The sequence below is a fragment of the Arachis stenosperma genome, chromosome 6 (assembly GCF_014773155.1).
Source record: "Arachis stenosperma cultivar V10309 chromosome 6, arast.V10309.gnm1.PFL2, whole genome shotgun sequence".
NCBI classification, from domain to species: Eukaryota; Viridiplantae; Streptophyta; class Magnoliopsida; order Fabales; family Fabaceae; genus Arachis; species Arachis stenosperma.
In genome coordinates, this window is record NC_080382.1 from 3540881 (window position 1) to 3559197 (window position 18317).

An 18317-nucleotide genomic window follows, 5' to 3' on the forward strand; every position below is an offset into this window, starting at 1 on the left:
CGTGACCATAGGTTATCTATGGTCACCCTATTTTAAAACGGTGACCATAGCCTGTTTTGTTTTATGAGCTTTAATTTTTTTTAAAGCATAATCACATCTCAAATTAATGATAATCACAAAATAAATCTAAGAACAAGAAATGTAAATCATAAAACTTTCATTATAAACTAGATATGTTTAGTTTTTAGTCTAAATAACATAAATCAAAATAGAGTATAATGTATCCAATTACATGTAATACCGAGTAAAGTCTCTTTTCAAAAAGTACGAAACACATAAGAAAAATTACATTTAGATAACTAAAGTGTGAGACCCATCCCATGTGATATTGTATAGAACATATTTTCTTCACATCATGTCTTCCTGCTAGCAAAGAAATAAACATGTTAAAACAGAGAAAAATTGCTTATGATAATGCAATACATATGTAGCAAACTTTAATAAGTCAGTTAACTTAAAATTTCAACTACTAAACAGCAAGGAGTATTTGCTAGGGTTTTGATGAGCCACATAACAAGAAAATCTTAGCCAAAACTTATACATACATGTCCCTCTTTATGTAAACAACAAAGTCCAATTGATATAAACCTACCTATAACACAAGCGACAAACCTAAATAATAATTGTTGAAAAAAAATTCTAAATTATATGCGGTACCAAACTTGTTAGCCTTCAACTTGTTAAACAAAAATGCTTATTTGCTTTACTGTAGCACATAATTCAACGGTTAAATATTGCATGCACTTAGCCCATCTTAAGAATTTTTTCTTGTGAGTGGTGAGGGATCATAAAGAGGAACTAAATTAATAAAGATGAGCACAAGATATAAAAAGTAAAACAACTAAAGTTTAGAACCAAAAATATAATGGTTTAGCCAATCAGCACAGTAAGTACCAAAACCATACTATTAATTTAACTACTTATTTTGAACAGCACTTACTTCGAAATCCTTTGATACATGGTTCGATCCAAGTGAAGGAGGAATGCTTCGCCGCGCATCATTTGGTGCACTACTCGCATCAGGTGGAGATTGTTGGGCGGCTTCTATCATTACTTGCACTTGTTCTGCACTCATACCAGGATTGACTTGTTGCAACAACGTTTTAATCAAGTTTGTTAAACCATCCAACTTGGAAGTTAAGTTAGTTTGATTTTTCTCCATAGTTGAAACCACTTCAGTATGTTGTTGTTGCATTTGTCGGATCTGCTTATCCTTTTTAAGAGAGGATTTTGACCATCAAGCTCCATTATCAGTGCAGCTAAAAATTTAACGCTTGCTGTCAACTTGGTCTTCACCTTTCTATTCTCCACTTGAAATTCATCTCCACCCTTATTACAAAGTGTAGAACTATTTTCCTGAAAGAAATTTAAGAGCTAGTGATATTTGAAGAGGAAGTAATGAATAAGAATTTAAATATGAATTTTGTCCTATATATGCTTGTCATATGATTCAAATTAGGAAGTCAGGCTATAAGTCTCTCTTTATGATTAACGGTTTTCTTTTTTTAATTCTGGAATCAATTTATTAATTAGAACATTTATTTTATTATAATAATTAATTATCATGGTGTTTAAAAGATAATCTTTAACTTACTAAAAAAAAAATTAATATTTACTTTTTAAAATACGAATATACATAATTTAAAAGAAATTAAAATTTATTATAAAACATAAATTAGACAAAAATTAAATACTAATTCATAAATATTATAAAATTTGGACTGAAAAATGCAAATACCAATTCAGCATTAGATAAGCATGAATGACATCAAGAGAATCATGACCAATCTGATATGAATTAATAATGAGTGATCAATGAATATAGGCAGGCTAAGAGAGCAAGATTGCATGAACCAAAATGGGAACGTGATGTGAAGAACTGAACAAAAAGTAGTGTTTTTTACACATGCAATGCAATTTGGTTTATAAGAATCAAAGTCGATAGGGAGGCAATAGTAATCTGAGAAAGAAATAAAGCCAATAAGGATTTTGATTTATAAGAATGAAAGAGACGGATTTGATTGCACTTTGCAGCAAATGACAATGGTATTCAACAGAAAATAAAAAACCCAACAAAAACAAAGCTACATATAATCCCTTCAAAGAAACTCCATGTAAACTAACTCCACTACCACCAAACAAAATAGAAATAAATGGAACACACTAAACATAATAAAACCTTGCACCAACATAATAAGTAAACTATCATTAACGGAAAACTATCTTCCACCTTTTTTCAAAATTTTCTTTAATGACAAGTCCTCCCTTTTTCTCCATAGCACCAAGAGCACTTGAGCCCTCCGTGGACCATCAATAAACTACAATGACAGCTACATTAGCATCCCACTTAATGTAATCTTCTAAGCCCATGATGCGGTCAACGAAAGCATATTATGAAAAGAAATGATTGAGTGTGCTATGCTGTACAGAATTGCTAACAACCATAATTCCAAACTCATTAATGTTCAGGATTAAAGTGTGCTCCTTTTATTTTATCATTTTATTTTATTTTTTTCCCTGAGAATAGTATAACTTAAGTGAAGTTCAATGAAGTGGCAATGGTCCCTTTCAACTTTTAGCCATTACTCTCTACACATGTGGAAAGTGAAAAACTAGCTCATTTGAAGAATAGGGGAAAGACACAAACTTTAAGCACTCCATGTCTGAATATGAAAACTAAAATCCCAGATCTACATGCAATGTATCACCAAAACATCAAAAGGAAGCAAAGCATTTAAATAAAAAAGTATGAAATTGAAAGAGGATACAATGTACAACTCAAGTGTTGTAAAACAAAGAAGTAAAAATAGAATGAAAATAAAGACAAAGTTACTTTTTTAAAACACTCAAATAGGCATGAAAATGACAGATTTGGGAGACGAGAATAGAAGACTCATAATGAAGATAAAGGAAACTAAGCCAAAACCAACAAGCCCAACTGTGCAAACACACACCCCAACACACAACAACCAACCTGACTCAGAATACTATTATAAACAATACACAGATGATAAATATCAAGCTTTTGTCATAAAAAACAAGGGAAAATGATAACAGAGCTGAACCAATGGGAAGTGGCAAAGAACACAAACAGCTATGAAACAGCAGTTACTAATGTCTTGTACTTTACATGATAAATTTATCAACAAACAAATTTTCAGATTAGTGCGTGCAAAGTTTCTCAATTTCTCCTGTGCAAGGGAGATGCAAACCAAAGAACACATTCTTGGGTAATTAAAAAACAGGAAGTAGATGCAAGAGAGATGCAAACCAAAGAAACTCAACCCTCTAACATTGATAATGAGCCTTTGTTAAAGCCTTATACTCTAACTATCACTTTCAATACAGAGCACCCATTAAATCAAAAAAAGGGGTACCTTCAAATTCCAGTCTATGAACAGCGGCAATTAACCCCAGTTAAAGACAGATATAGATAAATATTTTTACAAAATTCTAACCAACAAAGAAATCAATAAGAAAAAATCAGAGTGTCAGGACTAACCAGTGCCAGGGGACTGGTCGTGAAGGCAGCTGCGCAACTCGACAGGGGAGGGTATGAGCTTCAGGAATTGTGGATGATAGGGGAAAGCTATATAAAGATCCAAAGCTGGGGCCTGATGGGTAAAGAGGGAACAAGCGACGTGGATGCCACTTGAAAATGTTATCCTATATTAAAAATGTTATCAGCAACTTTACTTCATATTTTTCAGTAGAAAATAATAATTAGATATTTATAAACTGTAAATGCTTCTCAATAACAATCATGCAACTTGAACCAATAGAAAGCAAATGCATTGCAGAGGGCTTAGAAAACAAGTGATTCGATTTTAATATGCTTTACAAAACCTGTACCACTTTCTGTTACAGCAGAATATTAGACAATGCTATTTTCTACTCATAATACTTGAGAAATATTATGAAAATAATGTCATTTGCGTAACTAAGGTAAAAAACTAAAAATATAGTAATAAGCAAAAACAGAACATTTCATTGAACCAGATCCAATTTTCCAAATTCCAACAAAGTTTCTTAGGAGCATAACAAATTCCAGCATTGTGAAGAAACCATGTGAAGGGTCATGCAATTCACACACAGCACAGTTGGAAGAACAAGATTCAAGATGCAAGAATCCAGCGTAAAAGCTAAAGAACACACAGCACCAGACAAATCTGAAAAGCATGATACTACTCAATTTCCAAACATATTATAGAGTTCAAAACATCAAGAAGAACAAGATTCAAGATGCAAGAATTCAACGTAAAAGCTAAAGAACACACAGCACCAGACAAATCTGAAAAGCATGATACTACTCAATTTCCAAACATATTATAGAGTTCAAAACATCAAGAGACTATAAAAACCTAAAGAAGTGAGATTCTTACTGTTTATGCAGCAGCAGCAGTTAACAAGTTAACAAGTTAACACCAAGAGACTATAACAAGTTAACAACACACAACTACATAAATTAACACCAACCTAGTTAAGCAATAAAGCTACTGGGTCCATCAAAAACAACAATGACAACACGAACAGTTCTCGCAGTTACAGCAGCAGCCATAATCTTTAAAGGAAACCGGAAATCTACAAAAAATTATAATTGTGTTACCTAATTGAAAAAGAGCACAGGTATTAAATTGAAAAAAGAGCACAGCCCAAAACTCACAGTGTCAAAAATAAGAGCACAAACAATTGAAAAAACTTACCTAATTGCAAAAACTAAGCTACTTAAATTGAAAAGAAAAGAAAAGCAAGAAAAGAAACTCACTTGGAATGAGTAACTGGGTTCAGCATTGAGGGCTCCTGGAAAAACAGAAAAGGACAAAAGAAACCACGCATGAAACCACGCATGAAATCGTGAAATCATGAAAAAAACAATGAACCTTAAAAAACAAAAGAAATCGTGAAACCACGCATGAATTTGAACAAAAGAAAACCACACAGGTATTATCAATATAAAAAATTACTGAAACAATTGAAAACCCATGAAAAGATCTTAACCTTTTTTTGTAGGTATCTGAACGCAATAGAGGTGAGGGATGCGACAGTGAGGGGTTGACAGAGTGAGAGGTTGAGAGAGTGAGAGGCACAGATGAGTGAGGGTTTGGGAGAGTGGGGGTTGAGAGAGTGACAGATCATAGACTGCGGCTGCGATTACGGTGGAGAGGGAGAGAGGATGAAGAGTGAAAGGAAGGGGTTACGTCTAGTGAGGGTTCAGAGCTGAGAGGGAGAGAGAGCCGAGAGTGGAACTTACAAGAGGGAAAGGAGAATTTTGGGAGCGGGATTGGGGATTTGGGGGGGGGGGGGCGACGTCGTTCTGGGCTTCTGGGGAAAGGAATTAAAAAAAAAATTACAAAAAAATTGATTTTCGAAAAGGGGGAGGGGAAAACGACGCCGTTTTGGACAAGGTACTCTATGGTCACCCTTTTTCAAAAAACCGTGACCATAGACCCTTTTTGGTCACTGTAAAAAACCGTGACCATAGACCCTTTTAGGCCACCCCTCAAAACCGTGACCATAGACCCTTTTAGGCCACCCCCAAAACCGTGACCATAGACCCCTTTAGGTCACCCCCCAAAACCGTGACCATAGACCCTTTTTGGTCACCCTTTTTTGAAAAACCGTGACCATAGCCCCTTTTTGGTCACTGTAAAAAACCGTGACCATAGACCCCTTTAGGTCACCCCCAAAACCGTGACCATAGACCGTTTTAGGCCACCCCCAAAACCGTGACCATAGACCCCTTTAGGTCACCCCCCAAAACCGTGACCATAGACCCTTTTTAGTCACCCTTTTTTGAAAAACCGTGACCATAGCCCCTTTTGGTCACTGTAAAAAACCGTGACCATAGACCCCTTTAGGTCACCCCCAAAACCGTGACCATAGACCGTTTTAGGCCACCCCCCAAAACCGTGACCATAGACCCTTTTAGGCCACCCCCCAAAACCGTGACCATAGACCGTTTTAGGTCACCCTTTTTTGAAAAATCGTGGCCATAGACCCTTTTTGGTCACTGTAAAAAACCGTGACCATAGACCTCTTTAGGTCACCCCTCAAAACCGTGACCATAGACCCTTTTAGGCCACCCTTTTTTAAAAAACCGTGACCATAGGTACTCTATGGTCACCCTTTCCAAAAAAACCGTGACCTTCTATGGTCACAGTTTTTTACCGTGACCAAAAAAACCGTGGCCATAGACCCAAAATGTTGTAGTGTACTCAGACATATTAAAAAGATGAAGATATAATTAGCGAAAAAATGATGCAGAAACAGAAACAGTGGGTGTTGATTGTTGAAAGTGGAAGATTAATGGCACGTCTACCTCCTCTTTATCAAAGAGAGTCTATTAGAACAATTTTAAAGAGTTAATATATTATAAAGTAGCCATGACATGTCAACTTGCCGTAACGGTGCAACTATATTAGTAGACTAGTAGTTAATATATTGTAACCAATAGGCAATCAATTAGAGGATTGGTAATGGTCCCCCTTTCAAACATGGGCATAAATGATCCATTAAAATATCTCTTATCATTATAATCGAAAGTGAGCCGAACAAGTTTAATTTGCCTAATAGTTAATTCACTAATCCGTTTAATTAAATATCGAACAGTCAAAAGTAAACCGAACTAAGTTGAATTAGGTTGGACTTAAATTTAGTTCGTAAAAATTAAATTTAATTTACGATTCAAATTATTAATAATTAAGTTTATTTGTAAATTTTAAACTTCACCATTCTGATAACTAAATTTAAATTGTCTATCAAAATTAAAAAAATATATCTTATAATCAGAATATTTTTGAGAAAAGACAATCAAAATAGTTATCTAGACATAAGTCATAAGGTTAGTGACATCATACCCTAATTATGTTAGGTTGGTACCACACAAAATCAATTTCAAATGGTTCAGAAGGGAGGAATATTGTTTTTTTTTTAAGTTGACAAATGAGTAAAAGTATTATAACATTTCACAACAAACTAATTTCCAACTCTCTTAAATCACTTGAAGTTAAGTCCAGCTGAACTCAACAAGTCACAATTAGACTATGAAATTACCTCCAAGTTTAAATTCTTCATTAAATTAACATGGATAACTTTTTTCAAAAATAAATCTGGTTACAGAATTTTTTTTAAGTTATAAGTTTTTTTAAAAAAAAAATTACATAATTTTTTTCAAAGTTACAAGACACTTTACAATATTTGTTATTTCATTATAAACGATATTTCATATCCCTTAATCGCTTAAAACTCATTTTAACTGACCTCAAACAAGTCACAACTAGTTTATAAAATTACCTCCCAACTTTAAATTGTTTATTAAACAAACTTGGATAAGTTTTTCAAAAATGAATCTAGTTATAAGATTTTTTAAAAATTACAAGTTCTTTTAAAAAGAATTACAATATTTTTTTCAAAAATTATAAGACACTTTACAATATTTATTATTTTACAAGAAACAATATTTTATATCTTTTATTCACTTGAAGCTTATTCTGATTAACCCCAATAAGTCATAACTAGTCCATGAAATCACACCAAGTTTAAATTATCTATTTAATCAATTTGGACAATTTTTTTTTAAAGATAGGTTCTGATATAGTCACCATTAATAACGAATCATAACTCGTCATTTACCGTTATTATTCGGCCCTTACGAGCTATAACTCGGCAAAATCGAAACTATCATAACCGACGCCTCAAACGGCAGGGATAGAGTCGGTTACGAAACCGATCATCAGAAACGGACAAATAATCATCAAAGACGTAACGGACGAGTAAATACCCTATAAAAAGAAGGTAAAGTATCTTTTTGATTATTCTGAAAAATATATACCATTACTGACTTAAGCATTGGAGTGCTTTTGCAGGTACACTCCGCCTCCTCCGTATTGCTCGCATTTTCATATTTACAACGAACACAAGAAGATCGGACCTTGAAGGACAAACGTTCAACCTGATAGTGCATAGCTCGGCTAATTACGAGGAGTTAGAGCCGACCTATTTACCAGGCAAGATCAATTGGCGCCCACCGTGGGGCCGAGTAAATCATATTTTTTCTTTTGGTCCCATCGCCCTCATCTGCACCCATGGCTGACGTACCGCCTCCTTCACTGTCCGAGCTCATGCGAATGGTAGCTGAGCTGCAACAAGCTAATCAACGGATGGCTGACGAGAATCAAATAATGGCTGCTCAGATTGCCGAACTAAACCATGGTCGGATAGAACACGACGATGCTCGTCCGGCAGAAGACGAGGAGCATCAATCCCAACCGACTCATGTTTCAGAAACCGCTCAACACGACGAACAGCAGCCAGAGGACGAGAAACAAGAGTCCGAAGACTCTGTGGGCCCTTTTACAGAAGAAGTAATGAACTTCGAATTACCAAAGAGGTTCACCTTGCCGTTGACTCTCACGCCTTATGATGGACTCGGTGACCCGAAAAAGTTCATAAAGAAATTCCGATCAATAATGATCGTCAATGGTGCATCAGATACAGTCTTATGTCGTTGTTTTCCGAATTATTTAGACGGTCCTGCACTTGATTGGTTGTGTGCTTTGCTTGCAGGTTCCATTTCGCGCTTCCATCAGTTGGCGAAGTTATTTGAAGAACATTTCGCCGGATCCGCAATATATTTGCACGACTCCGATTACTTGAATACTATCAAGCAAGGGCCAAACGAAAGCTTAAAGGACTATATGACTCGCTTCACCAAGGTCGCAATCAGCATACCAGACCTCCATCCCGAGGTCCATCTGCACGCAATCAAGAGCGGCCTCCGACCCGGAAAGTTCCAGGAGACGATCGCAGTGGCAAAACCAAAAACTCTAGCAGAATTTCGAGAGAAAGCAAAAGGGCAAATTGACATCGAAGAGCTCCGACAAGCTCGGAAGTCGGACAAGTCACATTTCCGTGAAGAAGATAAGAGCTCATCCCTTAAGAAAAGTTTTAAACTAACACCTCGATTCGATTCTTATACGCAGTTTAACACCAAGAGGGAAGACATAATCAAGGAAATCTTGAACTCCAAATTAATTAAGCCACCGAGGAAAGCAGGCACATACCAAGATGCAAAGAACGTGGACAAATCAAAGTACTGCACTTTTCACCAGAAACACGGCCACAATACCGACGATTGTGTGGTCGCCAAAGACCTCTTAGAACGACTGGCACGACAAGGGCACCTTGACAAATACATTGGTGGTCACATCCAAAAACGCGGCCCTAATTCCACAACAACCGACCTCTCTGAACAACACCGGGGAAAAGAAAAGGCATCCTCAAGTCAATACGAAAGACCACGAGGTATAATTAATTGCATTTCAGGAGGATACGCAAGTGGAGGATACTCAAACTCGGCAAGGAAAAGATCGTTTAGAGCAATATACTCAGTAGACGAAACAAAACAAAATATAACAAGCTCTAATCCACAACCAGAAGTCACTTTCACACATGCCGATTTCAACTCCAACATACAAAACTTGGATGACCCTGTGGTAATCACCCTTCAGCTAGGAGATCTATTAGTGAAGAAAGTACTCTTAGATCCTGGAAGCAGTGCCGACGTTCTGTTTTACTCCACGTTTCAAAAGATGAAGTTCAGCGACAACACGCTACAATCCACAGGAGGAGACTTGGTCGGCTTCTCAGGAGAACTGGTTCCAGTCCTCGGGTCAGTGTGGTTACAAACCACACTGGGTGAGCAACCTCTTTCAAAAACTAATGATATTCAGTATTTAGTAGTCGACTGTTTCAGTCCTTATAACCTTATCCTTGGCCGACCTTTTTTAAATAAGTTCGGCGCCATTGTTTCTACAGTTCATCTCTGTGTAAAGTTCCCATTGCAGGACCACCAGGTTGTCACAATCCATGGAGACCATAAAGAGGCAAGACAATGCTACAACATCAGCATGAAATTCCAAAATCGCTCAACGCAACAGGTCAACAACGTCGGCCTAAACCAAAAGGAGGACACGCTAGCCGAACTTGACCCAAGAGCCGATTTCCTCGATCGCCCAAAACCTTCGAACGACCTACAAAAAGTGTATTTCAACAATGACTCTAATAAATTCACATATGTAGGTACCTCACTCAATGCATCAGAGTTACAGGCAATAACAACCTTCCTACAACAACATGCCGACCTTTTCGCATGGACACCATCCGACATGCCCGGCATCGACCCACAGATCATCAGTCATAGACTGGCAATAAACCCGGCAATCCGACCAGTACAACAGAAGAAACGCAAATTGGGCGAAGAAAAAAAGAGAGCGTCACTGGAAGAAACAAAAAAGCTCATCAACGCCGAATTTATCAAAGAGATCAGATTCACCACCTGGTTAGCCAATGTGGTAATGGTAAGAAAACAAAACGGTAAGTGGCGCATGTGCGTCGATTTCACTGATTTAAACAAAGCTTGCCCAAAAGACTCTTATCCTCTGCCATCCATAGACTCTTTAGTAGACAATGCATCAGGCTACGCTACTCTAAGTTTTATGGATGCATATTCAGGGTATAACCAAATAATGATGCATCCCTCTGACCAGAACAAAACAGCTTTTATCACCGATTTCGGTAACTATTGTTATAAAGTTATGCCATTTGGATTAAAGAACGCAGGTGCAACTTACCAACGCCTTATGGACAAGGTGTTCGCCAAACAAATCGGCAGAAATATCGAAGTTTATGTCGATGATATGGTCGCCAAAACAAGAGTCGGAGATAACCACATCAGCGACCTTACCGAAGTATTCGGCCAAGTCCGCCATTACAACATGCGCCTGAATCCTGAGAAGTGCGCATTCGCAGTTCAAGGGGGTAAGTTTTTGGGTTTTTTACTAACATGCAGGGGAATAGAGTCGAATCCAGATAAATGCCGAGCAGTGCTAGACATGGCCAGCCCTAAAACAATAAAAGAAGTTCAGCGCCTCACAGGACGACTCGCTGCCCTTTCCAGATTTGTTCCTTGCCTTGCTTCAACTTCTATTCCTTTTTTTCCAAACAATTAAAAAGAAAAATAAATTTGAATGGAACGACGATTGTGAAAAGGCATTTTCAAAATTAAAAACAACCCTGTCACAACCGCCGATTTTACAGAAACCCCTACAAGGGGAAGATTTATTTCTATATTTGTCAGTTACTGATTGGGCGATGAGCTCGGCCCTTGTTACAGAGAGAAACAAAGTTCAGCATCCAGTATACTTCGTCAGTAAAACCCTGCAGCACGCCGAACTCAACTATCCAAGGATTGAGAAGTTCGCACTTGCCCTGATCTTCTCCGCACGACGTCTCCGACCTTATTTCCAAAGCCACGTTATCCACGTCAGAACCGATCACCCACTAAGACAAGTATTACACAAACCTGAAATTGCAGGACGACTCATAAAATGGGCAGTCGAATTGTCTGAATTCGACATCAGATACGAATCTCGAGGACCGATCAAATCATAATTCCTCGCGGATTTCATCGCCGAACTTACAATACCATCAGAGGAGGACCATGCAAAACAATGGATCCTGTACGTGGACGGCTCTTCAAATAACGAAGGTTGTAGGGCAGGAATTCGTCTGGAAGCCGACAATGGATTCATATTGGAACATTCAATACACCTCGCTTTCAAAGCGAGCAACAACCAATCTGAGTATGAAGCACTACTCGCCGGACTACGGCTTTGTTTAGAACTTCAGATCTCTACAATCAAGGTATATTGTGATTCATTGTTAGTCGTACAGCAGGTAAATGACCTCTTTCAGGTAAAAGATCCCCTACTCTCTAAATACCTATTATCAGTAAAAAAGTTAACAAAAAAATTTATCAAATTTGAGATAGAGCATATACCACGCGAACAGAATCATAGAGCGGATATCTTATCTAAGCTCGGCAGTACACAATCCGACCTATCCACTCTACAGCAGTTCACATTAACATCACCCACTGTTACTTTAACAGCTGTGTTAAGTGTTTCGCAGGAAACAGATTGGAGGAACGATTTTATATACTATTTACAAACAGGTAATGTACCAGCAGGAGTCAAGAGCGATAAAAAGTTCAGACGCCAAGCATCTTCCTTCACAATACTCAACGGAAGGTTGTATCGCCGAGGATATACTCGCCCTCTACTCAAATGCCTAAACAGGTCAGAGGCAGACATCGCATTAGCAGAAGCACATGAAGGAATCTGTGGCACGCATACAGGGGCTCGAAGCCTAGCATCAAAAGTCCTCCGAGCCGGGTTTTTCTGGCCAACTTTGAAACAAGACAGCGAGCATAAAATAAGATCTTGCAACAAATGCCAAAGACACGCACCACTGATACACATCCCTGCCGAGCAAATGCATCATTCAGACATCAGCTGGCCATTTAACCAGTGGGGTTTGGATATCCTCGGACCGTTTCCTACAGCACCGGGCCAGGTAAAGTTTCTCATCGTCGGAATTGACTATTTCTCAAAATGGGTTGAAGCCCTACCCCTAGCCAGAATAACATCACAACAAATAATTTCATTCATATGGAAAAATATTATTTGCCGCTTCGGCATACCTCAACATATAACAACTGACAACGGCCGCCAGTTCGCCGATCAGAAATTTCACTCTTTTCTGCAGAATCTCAAAATAAAGCAGCACTTCGCTTCTGTTGAGCATCCTCAAACAAATGGACTAGCTGAGGCCGCAAACAAGGTCATCCTGCACGCACTAAAGAAAAAGCTAGATGACGCCAAAGGGCTGTGGGCCGAACTAATTCCCGAGGTACTTTGGGGATACAATACCACCCCACAAACATCAACAAAAGAAACACCATTCAGACTGGTATATGGATCCAAAGCCATGATCCCTCTGGAAATCTCCCAACAATCCATCCGAACATGTATCGATAATCAAGATGAAGCTCGGAGATCCGAGCTCGACGTCATCGAAGAAGTTAGAGACATCGCCGCCTTGAGGCAACGCGCAGCGCAACAAGCCATAGCTCGACAATACAACAAGTCGGTCAGAAAAAGATCATTCGCTAAAGGAGACTTAGTCCTCCGCAAAACAGAAACTGCTCGGAGGCCACCAACACATGGAAAGCTAGCCGCTAATTGGGACGGCCCATACCGAGTATCAGAAGCGCTCAGACAAGGAGCATACAAGCTAGAATCACTAGATGGTAAACCCTTGCCTAATACATGGAACGTGTCTTCCTTAAGAACTTTTATAGTTAAAAGACAGGGACAGGCTGGTACTCTTTTTCCTACTACCAAGATTTTATCCCAAAGGGTTTTGCTTGGAGAGGTTTTAACGAGGCCAGCCTACCTGCACCTTTGTATGTAAAAGGTTCAAAACAACGCGGAATATAAATGAGACGAACAATGTCTTATCTTTGATACTCTATCAAATCGATCTTATCAATCTATCAATACAGCTCGGACAAATGCCACTACCCGTCTAAGCTACAAACAAATAACATACAAACCAATCAATTCGGAAAAACATCCGATCAATCACAAAAGAGCTTTTATCAAAAGCAACCAAACAAACATTCACACAAGTCACTTTAACATAAGTTCAAAAAACAAGAGCCATACTGTTGTCAACATACAACAAATATTCAAACTAAACATATGTGAACCAAGTCCAAACATAACTTTTTTCTAAAAACCCTACACATTATCAGCCTCGTCTTCCGCATCTCCATCATCTTCAATAAGCTGACCATCCCGAACAATCTTCCCCGGATCCATGCCAGAGAGATCGGCATCCGGAACCAAAAACCCAACCTGCAACCTTGCCCTTTCGAAACCTTCAACAAATGAATCCAAAATCTCATCCCCTTTTTTCTTCTCCATATCCTTAAACTGAGCAGTCACCTCAATCAGACGGCTTTGCAAGCTCACAAGATCACTTTCCTTTTTCTTCAAATCCTCAACATCCTTAGAATAATTCTCCTTAGTCTCTTTCAGCAACTTCTCGGTCTCAGTCAAACGACCCTGAAGTTCAGCAGCAAGTTTCTTATATTTAACCAACTCCTCCTTCAAAACGGACACCTCCCCCTTTTCCGCAGCAACTCCTTTATATTTCAACTCCTGACTTCGCCCAAGACTTGCAAGCCGTAACCCAACAACCTACAGAACAAAATAAATTCATACAACTGCTACCGAAAAATGAGGAAAAACCAATAACTTATTACCTGCATATATTGACCAATAGCCGTATCCCCGACCTCCTTTGCAAGACTCACATCAGCCGACGATTGGCAATACTCGTCCACAACAGCCATGAAAGGATACTCCTTTCCCCACACTGAAAAAGCCTCGCTCTCTTCAGAAATTTCATGCAGCCTTTTTTGATTCCCCATAAAAGCATGTATCTCTTCCAGGGGGACAGCCAACTCTTTTTCATCAGAATCATCTGACAACTCCACAAGGTTAGACTTCTTTCTCTTCTTCACAATCACCTTCCGCCGACCTTGACGAATCTGAGAAACTTCGCCCGTCCCAACAACCTTCTCAGCGTTTGACGACGATACCTCCTTCTCTAGATTCTTACTCTTGAACCGCGTCCTTAGCGACGCAGCAGAAACGCCTGGATACTTTCCACCTACAAAATGATAATAATAATAATAATAATTTGTGTTAAATCCCTGAGAAGAAAAAGATGGAAATTACTATAAACCCTAAACACTCACCTAAATACCCTACAACAGCATCTTTATCATCCTCCCACTTCAGCAACTCATACATTGATATCAAATTTTTCCGATCAACATTCTCCACCAAATACTCTATCAGACACTCATTCCTCGGCGATATCACCTCTGGGCCGAGTATATTTTGCGGCTCCGAGCACCAAAAGAGAGGAAACTTCTCAGCAAGATTCTCATCAATATAAAAAGGGAATTGCTCCTCCGAACTCCTAACCTTAAAATACATCTCTTTGAAATCTTTAAAAGAAGACTTGTAAAGTTTGAAAATTCCAAACCCCGGAGTACTATTGAAATTCACCCAACCCCCCTTCCACACTCCTTTAGCTTGAAATAAAGAAAAGAACAAAGACACAGACGGCACTTCCTCTAGAAATTCCATCAAAACTTCGAAAGATCTCAGAAAAGCCCACCCATTGGGATGAAGCTGTGAAGGAGCACAGTTCAGCTGCCTAAGAATCTGACACTCAAATTCCGTAAACGGAAGCCTAACCCTCAACTCTTCAAGCACACAACTATGCATGTAAAAGAAGCCAAACCCCAACTCTCGGTGATAAATCCTATCATCTGCACTACACGGTAACAATTCCACCTTCAACCCGGAACCCGCCCTCACTATCCTGTTCACATCAACCTCCCTCACCGCCGCTTCATCAGCGAAGAGTGACACCCGTGCCTTCACATCTTCACCTACCCAATCATAAGACCAATCCACCTTATCCTTTTTCTCTTTCTCAAAACCCATTACTTCAAACGACACTCTCAGAATAACAGAAAGAAGCAGAAGAAAGAAAAAAGAAAGCACAGAAATGGATCAGAAACAGAAAAAAAGACTCATACCTCTCTTGCTCATTCTTCACACAAGCAAAGATATATCAAACCGCCAACAAAAACCCCACGGAAATTCTGAACGAATCCAAGCAACTAAAGGGGCAAAAAATAACCCCCACTCTAAAAGCCACATCAAACCCAACATTGGGAACCAACAAACTTAAATGCAACCATCACTCTTTCTCTTTCATCAGAGAATAACGGACACGACTCCCCACGTTCCAAAATATTAAATACACTAAACCATCTTTTAATGAAGTAAGTTGATCTGGGGGCTCATCCACTAACACACGCAAACCGAGTTATAGCTCATCAAAAAATAAAAAACAAAGCTCAACCTGCTTCATTAAAATCCTCCTCAGGCTAAGCTTGGGGGCTGTGATATGGTCACCATTAATAACGAATCATAACTCGTCATTTACCGTTATTATTCGGCCCTTACGAGCTATAACTCGGCAAAATCGAAACTATCATAACCGACGCCTCAAACGGCAGGGATAGAGTCGGTTACGAAACCGATCATCAGAAACGGACAAATAATCATCAAAGACGTAACGGACGAGTAAATACCCTATAAAAAGAAGGTAAAGTATCTTTTTGATTATTCTGAAAAATATATACCATTACTGACTTAAGCATTGGAGTGCTTTTGCAGGTACACTCCGCCTCCTCCGTATTGCTCGCATTTTCATATTTACAACGAACACAAGAAGATCGGACCTTGAAGGACAAACGTTCAACCTGATAGTGCATAGCTCGGCTAATTACGAGGAGTTAGAGCCGACCTATTTACCAGGCAAGATCAGGTTCTTTTAAAGGGAATACATAATTTTTTTTCAAAGTTATGTGATACTTTGAATATTTATTATTTCATAACAAACAACATTCAACATTCCTTAAACAGTTGAAATTTATCCTAGTTGACTCAACAAGTTACAACCAGTCAATAAAATCACCCTTAAGTTTAAATTGTCCATTAAATCAACTTGGCCAAAATTTCTTAAAAGTGAATTTGGCTATAGCATTTTTTTCTGAAATTATAGGTGTTTTCAAAGAAAGTTATAAGATTTTTTCCAAAGTCACACGACACTTTATAATATTTCCTATTTCACATTCCTTAATTACTTGAATCTCATCTTTGATTGATTTCAACAAATCACAACCAGTTCATGAAATCAATTTAGATTCAAAATTCAAAAGACAAGCCAAGGAGACAACGACCTCTCCCAACTATCAAGTTTTTTTTATAAATTATACATAAATTTTATTTTAGTCTCTCTTAAAATTTTTATTCTATTCTTTGTTAATTATAAATTTTTTTTTATCCCTCCTTAAAAGTTAATCTAACTCTGCCTCTACAACTTAGATAATTTTTTTCAAAAGGGTTATGGTTATAAGATTTTGCCTGAAGTTACATTTTATTTCAAAAAGAGATAGAATTTTGTCCAAAGTTATAGGATACAGAATCAAGACCTATGATTTATGAATGAACAAATAACCTTCAACTATGCCCTGCCTTGCATGGTCGGTAAAAATTCCTTAACACCTTTTCTGTGGATAATAAAAAGCACAACCCATGAAGAACCCAAAATAACATTTTACAAAAAACAACAGTAAATATTCAACTCGATCTTATAAAATGTGATCCATCCTTATGTTATAAAGTCTATTAAATAGTAACGAAAATTAATTCTGTGATAGTTTTATTTATATTTATGGGGGTTTTAAACTATCTATAAAATTTTTTTTAACAATATAACTATGACTATTAGTCTATTACTACACTACATTCTTCATTTTTATCGTTATAATTTCTATCTCTATTATTTCTATTGTGTAATCATACTTTATCACTTCGTTATCTTCTCTATTGTCATCATCACCAATACAAATATCATCAACATTAATATTATTTTATTTAATTTTTTGTGTCAATGTTATTTTTTCCTTTAAAAAATTTTTGTATTGTAATTTTTTTTCTGCAATATCATTTTTTTCTCCATTTAACCACCATGGATGAAAAATTTTTTAAAAATAAATTTATTAATAATTTGTAAGAGTTTAAAATCTCACACAAATTATAAATCAAATTTCCACAAATTAATTTTTGTTACTATTTAACAGATTTTTTAATAAAAAAATCGTATTATCTTAACATAAAAATTAAAAAAATTGAAAATCAAAGTGTCTTTTTTTGGGAACAATAATATCTTATTTTTGATAAAAAATAGACAAAAATTAAATTGGATCTATACTCTTAAAAATAATATTCTACAGTATTAAACATTCAGGTTGTGATAACTTGAAATAACTTAATAAAAAAAATCATTGGTTAGATCACCATCAAAATTAACAATATTACTAACTATTAATTAAATCAAAGAAATAAATTTAATTTTTATATATTATTAATATAAAAAATTATACAAATAACTAATTATATGTTAATATTATCATATTAATAAAAATAATAAATTTTTTAAATTTCCTAAATATCGGGTCGGACAGGAACCAGATCCGAATGAATTTGGATCGTAACATTGTAATTTGAGATGTCAGTGTCAGTTCTTCTCACTGCTTCTTTGTCACCCATACAAATACCCACGTCTGACCCCTTTCCCATAATAAATAAATAAATTTATAAAAAAAAGGAGCAGATATAACGAAGGGTCAAAACTCAAAAAGTATCAACCAAAAACACCAATCCGACGGTTGAAAACCCACCATTCTTCATAGATAACACCGATAAAGTATTTTTTGTTGGTTAGAAAAAAACACAATTTCTTTTTTTTTTTTAATAAAA

The 18317-nt window shown here is 37.2% G+C and overlaps 1 protein-coding gene across 5 annotated transcripts; it reads right to left on the reverse strand.

Moving 5' to 3' along the window:
• Nucleotides 1-225: 225 nt before the first annotated feature.
• On the reverse strand, nucleotides 226-5272 carry LOC130935878 (uncharacterized). Of its 5 annotated transcripts, none has more exons than XR_009067987.1 (6): nucleotides 4999-5272; nucleotides 4766-4800; nucleotides 4477-4581; nucleotides 3503-3666; nucleotides 941-1356; nucleotides 226-363 (listed from the first exon to the last, which is right to left on the reverse strand). XR_009067987.1 is itself a non-coding variant. In XM_057865788.1 (4 exons), the coding sequence occupies exons 1-4, from the start codon at nucleotides 5134-5136 to the stop codon at nucleotides 1349-1351; spliced, it is 345 nt and encodes a 114-aa protein (XP_057721771.1). In that variant the 5' UTR covers nucleotides 5137-5272; the 3' UTR covers nucleotides 823-1348. The 5 variants fall into 5 exon arrangements, 1 of the variants encoding a protein (XP_057721771.1); XR_009067988.1 differs by lacking the exon at nucleotides 226-363 and adding an exon at nucleotides 2231-2318 and having other exon boundaries at nucleotides 823-1356; XR_009067985.1 differs by lacking the exon at nucleotides 4477-4581 and having other exon boundaries at nucleotides 333-366.
• Between the last annotated feature and the right edge of the window lie 13045 nt (nucleotides 5273-18317).

What these genes read in the sequence shown, in the direction of transcription:
- LOC130935878 (XM_057865788.1), bottom strand. Translation starts at nt 5,136, where the DNA reads ATGATCTGTCACTCTCTCAACCCCCACTCTCCCAAACCCTCACTCATC. An exon ending in TCAGATACCTACAAAAAAAG is followed by an intron (nt 4,801 to 4,998) that starts GTTAAGATCTTT and finishes CTGTTTTTCCAG; the next exon opens with GAGCCCTCAATGCTGAACCC. An exon ending in AACCCAGTTACTCATTCCAA is followed by an intron (nt 3,667 to 4,765) that starts GTGAGTTTCTTT and finishes TTTTTAATATAG; the next exon opens with GATAACATTTTCAAGTGGCA.